General features: G+C 39.4%; 1 protein-coding gene across 1 annotated transcript in view; it reads left to right on the forward strand.

Moving 5' to 3' along the window:
• The window catches only part of COL6A6 (collagen type VI alpha 6 chain), a 308,945-nt gene that overhangs the window by 86,988 nt on the left and 209,373 nt on the right, over positions 1 to 12,584 (forward strand). Inside the window, exon 12 of the mRNA XM_053715748.1 lies at positions 1,452 to 1,597. Within this exon, the coding sequence (XP_053571723.1) occupies positions 1,452 to 1,597 (146 nt within the window). The remainder of the gene's footprint in view (positions 1 to 1,451; positions 1,598 to 12,584) is intronic.

Below are 12,584 nucleotides of genomic sequence, written 5' to 3' on the forward strand. Positions count from 1 at the left end.
GGAAATCAGGTTGTCTTAAAAAAATTGACAAGTGTTCCTAGGTTACATTCATACAATGGGCTCCATTTATCAAGGTGCAGATGCAGCTGTGGAACTCTTTCAGGGCAAGCTTGCATGAACAGGCCTGCTGATGACAGTTAATAAATCACCCTAAACTAATATAACTGGGGTGATTGACAGTCCCTGCTCTCTTTTGATTGGTTGCACAAGAGCTCCAGGCATTTTTAAACACACAGCTACTTGTGCAAGGATAAATGTGCAGCTCACCACAATCATGGAAAGACAGGCTCCCTACTTGGGAACTTTGACCACCCAGTTATTGATAAATGGACGCCAATATATTTATTGCTTGTAACATTTAACTCTCATAAAGGTGTGATAAGAATTTTATTTTATGAAATATTCTGTCATATTATGTCATGTTAGCTAGATGATCTATTCTTTCTTAAAGGGATATTGTACTCCTCTGTGTTCCCAATGATCTATTTTACCGGCATGAGTGTATTCAATTGTTTACAAATTACTCTTTTATTATTTGAAATAACAGCTTTGCTTATAGAAATCAATATCAATATTGGAATGTTTAATACTGCTGTATTGGCTATATAAAAGCTATGCAATCAGCAGAAATCATTGGAGGGTGGGAGCGATAGAGCAGCATCTTTGAATACAACAAACACTTATCATCTGTTTTCCTGAGTCCATAGTTTTTAGATGTTTGGCATTTATATAAATGTACAAAGTGATATCCCCAGACATTTCTTCTTTTGGGACACTTCTAGGAGGCCCACTGGTGATTACTGAATGGGGCCTCAGTGGGAGGACAAGACTGACATTTCACGGGCAGGGCCAGGTGTGTCATGGGTGAGATTGAGGATATTGTGTTGGTCTGAGCATGCTAAGGAACTGACCCAGCTGTAGCTGCCACAGTGCCTGGGCAGAGTGGTGGTGGAAAGCCACCATTGGGGGGCACATGGGGGGAAAGCCAGTATGCGGGGGGGGGGCTTGCACCCCCTTGACTCCTCTGGAGAACGCACTGATTTAAAAATGTGATGCATATAAATGGTGGTTTCAGCATTAAAAATATGCTTAGCCTAAAATATAATTTACAAAAACAACTCCTTCTAATAAAGGTCTTTTTTCTTAATTTTTATTATTTTTTTCAAATAAAAAACATTATAGGTCTTTATTCTAGGATTATAGAACTCTTTTAGCAACCAGAGTTAAATCTGGTTATTTGATTAGTTGCATCTTAGTGATAATTTCCTCTCCAATGGTCAATTTTTTAACAAGACTTATGTTCTCAAAAACAAACTACTTCTAACCAGTGGTCACTCACTATATCTTAAAGTCATCCAATTAAGTGATGAGTATAAGTAATAATTACCTTTGTTAAACTTAGTAAACATAAGGTCACTCTAAATAAAGTATATCAATATTTAATTCTTTAGGTTTAAATGCTTTAGTCACAGTTGCTCTGGAAGGATCTACTAATATTCATGACATCAAGTTCATAGAGTTTGGTAGAGGATTTGATTACATGGATCAGATGAACATTGGAATGCCGGATATTGGCACCAGACTGGCAAAACAAATGGTAAGTTGAAGATTTCTCCCAATACTGAAAAATTGTCCTGTGCAACAAGAATGTATGATAGTAGTCAGTATACACTGTGTGCAGAATTATTAGGCAAATGAGTATTTTGACCACATCATCCTCTTTATGCATGTTGTCTTACTCCAAGCTGTATAGGCTCGAAAGCCTACTACCAATTAAGCATATTAGGTGATGTGCATCTCTGTAATGAGAAGGGGTGTGGTCTAATGACATCAACACCCTATATCAGGTGTGCATAATTATTAGGCAACTTCCTTTCCTTTGGCAAAATGGGTCAAAAGAAGGACTTGACAGGCTCAGAAAGGTCAAAAATAGTGAGATATCTTGCAGAGGGATGCAACACTCTTAAAAATGCAAAGCTTCTGAAGCGTGATCACCGAACAATCAAGCGTTTCATTCAAAATAGTCAACAGGGTCGCAAGAAGCGTGTGGAAAAACCAAGGCGCAAAATAACTGCCCATGAACTGAGAAAAGTCAAGCGTGCAGCTGCCAAGATGCCACTTGCCACCAGTTTGGCCATATTTCAGAGCTGCAACATCACTGGAGTGCCCAAAAGCACAAGGTGTGCAATACTCAGAGACATGGCCAAGGTAAGAAAGGCTGAAAGACGACCACCACTGAACAAGACACACAAGCTGAAACGTCAAGACTGGGCCAAGAAATATCTCAAGACTGATTTTTCTAAGGTTTTATGGACTGATGAAATGAGAGTGAGTCTTGATGGGCCAGATGGATGGGCCCGTGGCTGGATTGGTAAAGGGCAGAGAGCTCCAGTCCGACTCAGACGCCAGCAAGGTGGAGGTGGAGTACTGGTTTGGGCTGGTATCATCAAAGATGAGCTTGTGGGGCCTTTTCGGGTTGAGGATGGAGTCAAGCTCAACTCCCAGTCCTACTGCCAGTTTCTGGAAGACACCTTCTTCAAGCAGTGGTACAGGAAGAAGTCTGCATCCTTCAAGAAAAACATGATTTTCATGCAGGACAATGCTCCATCACACGCGTCCAAGTACTCCACAGCGTGGCTAGCAAGAAAGGGTATAAAAGAAGAAAATCTAATGACATGGCCTCCTTGTTCACCTGATCTGAACCCCATTGAGAACCTGTGGTCCATCATCAAATGTGAGATTTACAAGGAGGGAAAACAGTACACCTCTCTGAACAGTGTCTGGGAGGCTGTGGTTGCTGCTGCACGCAATGTTGATGGTGAACAGATCAAAACACTGACAGAATCCATGGATGGCAGGCTTTTGAATGTCCTTGCAAAGAAAGGTGGCTATATTGTCACTGATTTGTTTTTGTTTTGTTTTTGAATGTCAGAAATGTATATTTGTGAATGTTGAGATGTTATATTGGTTTCACTGGTAAAAATAAATAATTGAAATGGGTATATATTTGTTTTTTGTTAAGTTGCCTAATAATTATGCACAGTAATAGTCACCTGCACACACAGATATCCCCCTAAAATAGCTATAACTAAAAACAAACTAAAAACTACTTCCAAAACTATTCAGCTTTGATATTAATGAGTTTTTTGGGTTCATTGAGAACATGGTTGTTGTTCAATAATAAAATTAATCCTCAAAAATACAACTTGCCTAATAATTCTGCACTCCCTGTATTATCTTCACTGTTATCAAATTGATAACAATGAACTTGAACCATGGTGAAGTGCTTGTAAATAGAATGTAGTTGACCAAATTAAAAGTGGTGCTCTATTTAGAACTTTCTCTCACATGCAAACACCGACTGAAGTAGTATTGTAATGCATGCTGGTTAGCGCTCATTTTACAAGCTGAAAGTAAAATGTTTGCGTGCAAGCGAAAACCGATGTGATCTAACTATTGGGCTTCAGATATCAAGAACGTTCTAACTTTTTCTGCCCATAGACTTTTATGGAGAGCACAAATGTAAAAAATATAACACATAATTTGCATGCTGACCCGGCTACATTTAACTAAGTTTGCTAAACTCGAACATAGTTATGCATATTTTACATTCCAATGTTCTTCACATAGAAGAAAATGTTCTAGTTCTATTTATTTTGAAATATATATATATATATATATATATATATAATATAAAAAAAATACATATACTTTTTTTCCCTATGTGAAGCATGTAAAATATTTATAGTAAATACACAGTAAAACACATTATTACATTTTACAAATTAATAAAAATTATTTTTCATGTTTCCAGGTATTTGAGTAGAAAGGGTATGTGTATACATGTGTATAAATGTGTTTATAAGTGTGTGTATATATATATATATATATATATATATATATATATATATATGTGTGTGTGTGTGTGTATGTATATATATATATATATATATATATATATACACACAACCCCAATTTTGAAAAAGTTGGGACATATGAAAAATGCAATTCAATTCACCCTGTACTATATTGAAAACACATTATTTAGTGTTTTACTTTGTGAATTTAATGTATTTTATAAAATATACACTCATTTCAAATCTGATAACTGTAACACGTTCCCAAAAAATTGGGACGGGGCAATTTAGGACTAATAGCGATGTGACAAGTTGAAATAAGAAGGTGATGTGAAACAGGTGAGGCAATTGTGTAATCATAGTATATAAGGAGCCTCCAAAAAAGGCCAATCTGCCAACAGATGCGTCAGTGAATAATCCAACACTTTGAGAACAAAATTTTGGGCATTTTACCTTCTACAGTGCACAATATAATTAAAAGATTCAAGGAATCTCAGTGTGTAAAGGGCAAGGCCGAAAACCACTTCTGAAAGCATGTAATCTCCAAACCCTTCAGACGTCACTGTCTCAAAAACCGTCATGAATCTGTAATGAATATCCTGATAAGGGCTCGGGAATACTTTGGTAATCCTTTGTCAGTCAACACCATTTGCTGCTGCATCCACAGATGCAAGTTAAGGCTTTACTTTGCAAAGCAGAAGCCATACATCAACACTGTCCAGAAGCTCCACTGGCTTCAATGGGCTCGGTCTCATCTGAGATGGACAGTAGCACAATGGAATTGTGTTTTGTGGTCTGATGAGTCAAAATTTCAAACAGTTCTCCGGGCCAAAGAGGAAAAGGACCATCCAAGCTGTTATCAGTGTCTGGTCCAAAACCCAGTATCTGTCATGGTATGGGTGCATCAGAGCCCATGGCATGGGTAACTTGCACATATGTGAGGGTACCATTAATGCAGAAAGATATTTATACATTTTGGAGCAACATATGCTGCCATCAAGACATCATCTTTTCCAAGGACGTCCCTGCATTTTCCAGCAGGACAACACCAAAACACATTCTGCCCGGACTACAAGCTCATGATTGCATAAGCAAAGAATGTGAGTGCTATAATAACGTGCCTGCAGTCCTGACCTGTCTCCGGTTGAGAATGTGTGGCGCATTATAAAGCGCAAAATAAGGCAATGAAGGCCCGTACAGTTGCGCAGCTGAAGACATGTATAATGGATGAATGGGGGAAAATTCAGCTTGCTAAACTTAACCAACTGGTGTCTTCACTGCCCAAACGCTTAATAAGTGTTATTAAAAGAAAAGGTGATGTTACACAGTAGTAAGCAATTGACTGTCCAAAAATTTTTGGAATGTGTTGCAGTCATCAGATTTGAAATGAGTGTATTTTTTAAAAAAATAAATAAAAATAAATTCACAAAGTAAAATATCAAATAATGTGTTAATAATTGGCTAGATTACGAGTTTTGTGTTAGAGGCTATGCGGCGCTAACAAGCAGTTTTCTCTCAACACTCACTTACCTGCAGCGCTGGTATTACGGGTTTTTACAAACCCGTCGTTAAAAGACAAGAAGTGAGCGTTGAGCAAAATTTTGCTCATTACCGCACTCCAATACCAGCGCTGCTTAACCCCTTAATGACCACAGCACTTTTCCATTTTCTGTCCGTTTGGGACCAAGGCTATTTTTACATTTTTGCGGTGTTTGTGTTTAGCTGTAATTTTCTTCTTACTCATTTACTGTACCCACACATATTATATACCGTTTTTCTCGCCACTAAATGGACTTTCTAAAGATACCATTATTTTCATCATATCTTATAATTTACTATAAAAAAAAATATAAAATATGAGGAAAAATTGAAAAAAAACACACTTTTTCTAACTTTGACCCCCAAAATCTGTTACATATCTACAACCACCAAAAAACACCCATGCTAAATAGTTTCAAAATGTTGTCCTGAGTTTAGAAATACCCAATGTTTACATGTTCTTTGCTTTTTTTGCAAGTTATAGGGCCATAAATACAAGTAGCACTTTGCTATTTCCAAACCACTTTTTTCCAAAATTAGCGCTAGTTACATTAGAACACTAATATCTTTCAGGAATCCCTGAATATCCCTTGACATGTATATATTTTTTTTTAGTAGACATCCCAAAGTATTGATCTAGGACAATTTTGGTATATTTCATACCACCATTTCACCGCCAAATGCGATCAAATACAAAAAATCGTTCACTTTTTCACAAATTTTTTCACAAACTTTTGGTTTCTCACTGAAATTATTTACAAACAACTTGTGCAATTATGGCATAAATGGTTGTAAATTCTTCTCTGGGATCCCCTTTGTTCAGAAATAGCAGACATATATGGCTTTGGCGTTGCTTTTTGGTAATTAGAAGGCCGCTAAATGCCACTGTGCACCACAAGTGTATTATGCCCAGCAGTTAAGGGGTTAATTTGGGAGCTTTTAGGGAGCTTGTAGGGTTAATTTTAGCTTTAGTGTAGTATAGTAGACAACCCCAAGTATTGATCTAGGCACATTTTGGTATATTTCATGCCACCATTTCACCGCCAAATGCGATCAAATTGAAAAAAAAGTTAAATTTTTCACAATTTTAGGTTTCTCACTGAAATAATTTACAAACAGCTTGTGCAATTATGGCACAAATGGTTGTAAATACTTGTCTGGGATCCCCTTTGTTCAGAAATAGCAGACATATATGACTTTGGCGTTGCTTTCTGGTAATTAGAAGGCCGCTAAATCCTGCTGCGCCTCACACGTGTATTATGGCTAGCAGTGAAGGGGTTAATTAGGGAGTTTGTAGGGAGCTTGCAGGGTTAATTTTAGCTTTAGTGTAGAAATCAGCCTCCCACCTGACACATCCCACCCCCTGATCCCTCCCAAACAGCTCCCTTCCCTCCCCCACCCCACAATTGTCCCCGCCATCTTAAGTACTGGCAGAAAGTCTGCCAGTACTAAAATAAAAGGTTTTTTTTAAAAAAAAATTTTTTAGCATATTTACATATGCTAGGGTGTAGGATCCCCCCCTTAGCCCCCAACCTCCCTGATCCCCCCCAAAACCGCTCTCTGACCATCCCCTCTGCCTCATTGGGGGCCATCTTGGGTACTGGCAGCTGTCTGCCAGTACCCAGTTTGCAAAAAAAAAGTGGTTTTTTTATATTTATTTGGATTTTTTCTGTAGTGTAGCTTCCCCCCCCACACAGACAAACACCCACCACCTTGCTGATCTTTTTTTTTTTTTTAATAATAAGGCATTTACAAATTTTTTTTAAGATATTTTCTGTAGTGTAGCGGTTCCCACCCGCTCCCTCCCCGTGCACGCGCCCGCCCTCCCGTGCACGCGCGCGCGTCCGTGCGCGCCCCCGCTCATCCCCGCCCACGATCACGCCCCCCCTGCAGATAACCAGGGCCATCGATGGCCGCCACCCGCCTCCCGGTCCAGCTCCCACCCACCAACGCAGGGAGCCACCGATCTCCGGTGCAGAGAGGGCCACAGAGTGGCTCTCTCTGCACCGGATGGCTTAAAAAAGTTATTGCAGGATGCCTCCATATCGAGGCATCACTGCAATAACCGGAAAGCAGCTGGAAGCGAGCAGGATCACTTCCAGCTGCTTTCCAAACCGAGGACGTGCAGGGTACGTTCTCAGGCATTAACTGACTTTTTTTTGAGGACGTACCCTGCACGTCCTCGGTCATTAATGGGTTAAATCAGCGGTGAGATGGTCGTACGTGCTCGTGCACAGTTTCCCCATAGGAATCAACGGGGAGAGCTGGCTGAGAAAAAGTCTGGCCTGCAAAAAAGCAGCGTAAAACTCAGTAACGCAGCCCCATTGATTCCTATGGGGAAATAAAAGTTATGTCTAAACCTAAAACCCTAACATGAACCCCAAGTCTAAACACCCCTAATCTTACACTTATCCTAATCTGCCGCCCCCGACATCACCAACACCTGCATTATATTTATTAACCCCTAATCTGCCGCTCCGGACACCGCCGCCACCTACATTATACTTATGAACCCCTAATCTGCTGCCCCCAACATCGCCGACACCTACATTATATTTATTAACCCCTAATCTGCCGCCCCAATGTCGCTGCCACCTACCTACACTTATTAACCCCTAATCTGCCGCCCCCAACGTCGCCGCCACTATAATAAACATATTAACCCTGAAACCGCCACACTCCCGCCTCGCAAACATTAGTTACCACCTACCTACATTTATTAACCCCTAATCTGCCACCCCAACATCGCCGCCACTATACTAAATGTATTTACCGCTAAACCTAAGTCTAACCCTAACAACCCCTAACTTAAATATAATTTAAATAAATCTAAATAAAATTACTATAATTAACTACATTATTCCTATTTAAAACTAAATACTTACCTATAAAATAACCCCTAAGCTATCTACAATATAACTAATAGTTATTAATAAAACTAATAGTTTTTATTTTACAGGCAAGTTTGTATTTATTTTAACTAGGTACAATAGTTATTAAATAGTTATTAACTATTTAATAACTACCTAGCTAAAATAAATACAAAAGTACCTGTAAAATAAAACCTAACCTAAGTTACAATAACACCTAACACTATACTATAATTAAATAAATTAACTAAATTAAATACAATTACCTAAATTAAATTAGCCAAAGTACAAAAACAAACAAACACTAAATTATAGAAAATAATAAACAAATTACAGATATTTAAACTAATTACACCTAATCTAATAGCCCTATCAAAATAAAAAAGCCCCCCCAAAATAAAAAAAAAACCTAGCCTAAACTAAACTACCAATAGCCCTTAAAAGGGCCTTTTGAGGGGCATTGCCCCAAAGTAATCAGCTCTTTTACCTGTAAAACAAAATACAAACAACCCCCCAACAGTAAAACCCACCACCCACACAAACAACCCCCCAAATAAAATACTATCTAAAAAAACCTAAGCTCCCCATTGCCCTAAAAAGAGCATTTGGATGGGCATTGCCCTTAAAAGGGCAGTTAGCTCTTTTGCAAGCCCAAACCCTAACCTAAAAATAAAACCCACCCCATACACCCTTAAAAAAACCTAACACTAACCCCCTGAAGATCGACTTACAGTTCTGAAGACCGGACATCCATCCTCAAGGAAGCGGCAGAAGTCTTCATCCAACCGGACAGAAGTCCTGAACGAAGCCGGGAGAAGTCTTCATCCAAGCCAAGCAAAGTGGTCCTCCAGACGGGCAAAAGTCTTCATCCAGACGGCATCTTCTATCTTCATCCATCCGATGCGGAGCATCCTCTTCATCCGACGACTACCCGACGAATGAAGGTTCCTTTAAGTGACGTCATCCAAGATGGCGTCCCTTAGATTCCGATTGGCTGATAGAAAAAATCCTATTGGCTGATGCAATCAGCCAATAGAATGCAAGCTCAATCCTATTGGCTGATCGCATCAGCCAATAGGATTTTTTCTACCTTAATTCCGATTGGCTGAGAAAATTCTATCAGCCAATCCTAATCTAAGGGACGCCATCTTGGATGACGTCACTTAAAGGTACCTTCATTCGTCATTAGTCCGTCGGATGAAGAGGATGCTCCGCGTCAGATGTCTTGAAGATGGACCCGCTCCGCATTGGATGGATGAAGATAGAAGATGCCGTCTGGATGAAGACTTCTGCCCGTCTGGAGGACCACTTTGCCCGGCTTGGATGAACTGTTAGAAAGAAAAGCTGTGCTCCACTTTCTCGCTGATCAGATCCTTGGTACATCTTGATAAAGCCCCCAGAGGGTGAAACGCGTAGATTTTACTCCAGACTTTTCTACTACCACTTTTCTACATCCACGTTTAAAGAAAGTCTTACAAACTCCTAAAAGCTGCGATCCAGCCCCTCAAGTGGACTCTCTAATTTTCATGATTTAGGAGCCAAAACCACAAGAAGGACCAAGGATCTGATCAGCGAGAAAGTGGAGTACAGCTTTTCTTTCTAACAGTGGATCCCCAACACCGCACACCAAAGTGCAGAAGAAAAAAGTTTTTTACAGCTGCAGTTCAAACATCTTGAAAAAGATCACTTACATCTGAACACGCTAAACATCTAGCGTGCACAGTCACAGCCTATCCTAAGAGAGGTGTGACCCTTAACCACCAATCAGGAACGGAGGCTTGTTTGTTTCTCACGTTAAGTCGCGAAGGAACAAAACTGAGAAGGAAGCTCACAGAACATCGGCACTTACACGATTCCCAACAGACATTTGTAAGGTACCTTACAGCTTGCTTTAATCCCAAGGTGGCATTTTTTGTTTATCAAGTTATATTCAGAGACCATATATTGTCAAGTCACTCGACTTACCAAAAATTTTTTTTCCATAGGGAGACGTCCCTTGTTTTATTTGCTTTTATTTGTTTTATTTGCCATATATTTTTTAGTTAATCCTAATGTTTTATTGATGACAGTAAATTTAGTTTAATAAAAAGTTTTAACACTTCTACATCCTTCTTTATTTTTTGGATATAGTTATATCCATTTCTAATCACTGCTAATTGGATCGCCACTAGCTTCACTTACACTTAGTTACTCCTCATAACCTATTCACGAACACTATCCACTCCATCTGTAATTACAGATTTAGTATTATTATTTTTTTATATAACAAAAACATTAAGGCCTAGATTTGGAGTTCGGCGGTAAAAGGGCTGTTAACGCTCCGCGGGCTTTTTTCTGGCCGCACCATAAATTTAACTCTGGTATCGAGAGTTAAAACAAATGCTGCGTTAGGCTCCAAAAAAGGAGCGTAGAGCATTTTTACCGCAAATGCAACTCTCGATACCAGAGTTGCTTACGGACGCGGCCGGCCTCAAAAACGTGCTCGTGCACGATTCTCCCATAGGAAACAATGGGACTGTTTGAGCTGAAAAAAAACCTAACACCTGCAAAAAAGCAGCGTTCAGCTCCTAACGCAGCCCCATTGTTTCCTATGGGGAAACACTTCCTACGTCTGCACCTAACACCCTAACATGTACCCCGAGTCTAAACACCCCTACCCTTACACTTATTAACCCCTAATCTGCCGCCCCCGCTATCGCTGACCCCTGCATATTATTATTAACCCCTAATCTGCCGCTCCGTAAAACGCCGCCACCTACGTTATCCCTATGTACCCCTAATCTGCTACCCCTAACACCGCCGCCCCCTATATTATATTTATTAACCCCTAATCTGCCCCCCACAACGTCGCCGACACCTACCTACACTTATTAACCCCTAATCTGCCGAGCGGACCTGAGCGCTACTATAATAAAGTTATTAACCCCTAATTCGCCTCACTAACCCTATCATAAATAGTATTAACCCCTAATCTGCCCTCCCTAACATCACCGACACCTACCTTCAATTATTAACCCCTAAACTTCCGATCGGAGCTCACCGCTATTCTAATAAATGGATTAACCCCTAAAGCTAAGTCTAACCCTAACACTAACACCCCCCTAAGTTAAATATAATTTTTATCTAACGAAATAAATTAACTCTTATTAAATAACTTATTCCTATTTAAAGCTAAATACTTACCTGTAAAATAAATCCTAATATAGCTACAATATAAATTATAATTATATTATAGCTATTTTAGGATTAATATTTATTTTACAGGCAACTTTGTATTTATTTTAACCAGGTACAATAGCTATTAAATAGTTAAGAACTATTTAATAGTTACCTAGTTAAAATAATAACAAATTTACCTGTAAAATAAATCCTAACCTAAGTTATAATTAAACCTAACACTACCCTATCAATAAAATAATTAAATAAACTACCTACAATTACCTACAATTAACCTAACACTACACTATCAATAAATTAATTAAACACAATTGCTACAAATAAATACAATTAAATAAACTAGCTAAAGTACAAAAAATAAAAAAAGAACTAAGTTACAGAAAATAAAAAAATATTTACAAACATAATAAAAATATTACAACAATTTTAAACTAATTACACCTACTCTAAGCCCCCTAATAAAATAACAAAGCCCCCCAAAATAAAAAATTCCCTACCCTATTCTAAATTAAAAAAGTTACAAGCTCTTTTACCTTACCAGCCCTGAACAGGGCCCTTTGCGGGGCATGCCCCAAGAATTTCAGCTCTTTTGCCTGTAAAAAAAAACATACAATACCCCCCCCCAACATTACAACCCACCACCCACATACCCCTAATCTAACCCAAACCCCCCTTAAATAAACCTAACACTAAGCCCCTGAAGATCTTCCTACCTTGTCTTCACCATCCAGGTATCACCGATCCGTCCTGGCTCCAAGATCTTCATCCAACCCAAGCGGGGGTTGGCGATCCATAATCCGGTGCTCCAAAGTCTTCCTCCTATCCGGCAAGAAGAGGACATCCGGACCGGCAAACATCTTCTCCAAGCGGCATCTTCGATCTTCTTCCATCCGGTGCGGAGCGGGTCCATCTTGAAGCAGGCGACGCGGATCCATCCTCTTCTTCCGATGTCTCCCGACTAATGACGGTTCCTTTAAGGGACGTCATCCAAGATGGCGTCCCTCGAATTCCGATTGGCTGATAGGATTCTATCAGCCAATCGGAATTAAGGTAGGAATTTTCTGATTGGCTGATGGAATCAGCCAATCAGAATCAAGTTCAATCCGATTGGCCGATCCCATCAGCCAATCAGATTGAGCTC

The sequence above is a fragment of the Bombina bombina genome, chromosome 5, assembly GCF_027579735.1.
Source record: "Bombina bombina isolate aBomBom1 chromosome 5, aBomBom1.pri, whole genome shotgun sequence".
Taxonomy (NCBI): Eukaryota; Metazoa; Chordata; class Amphibia; order Anura; family Bombinatoridae; genus Bombina; species Bombina bombina.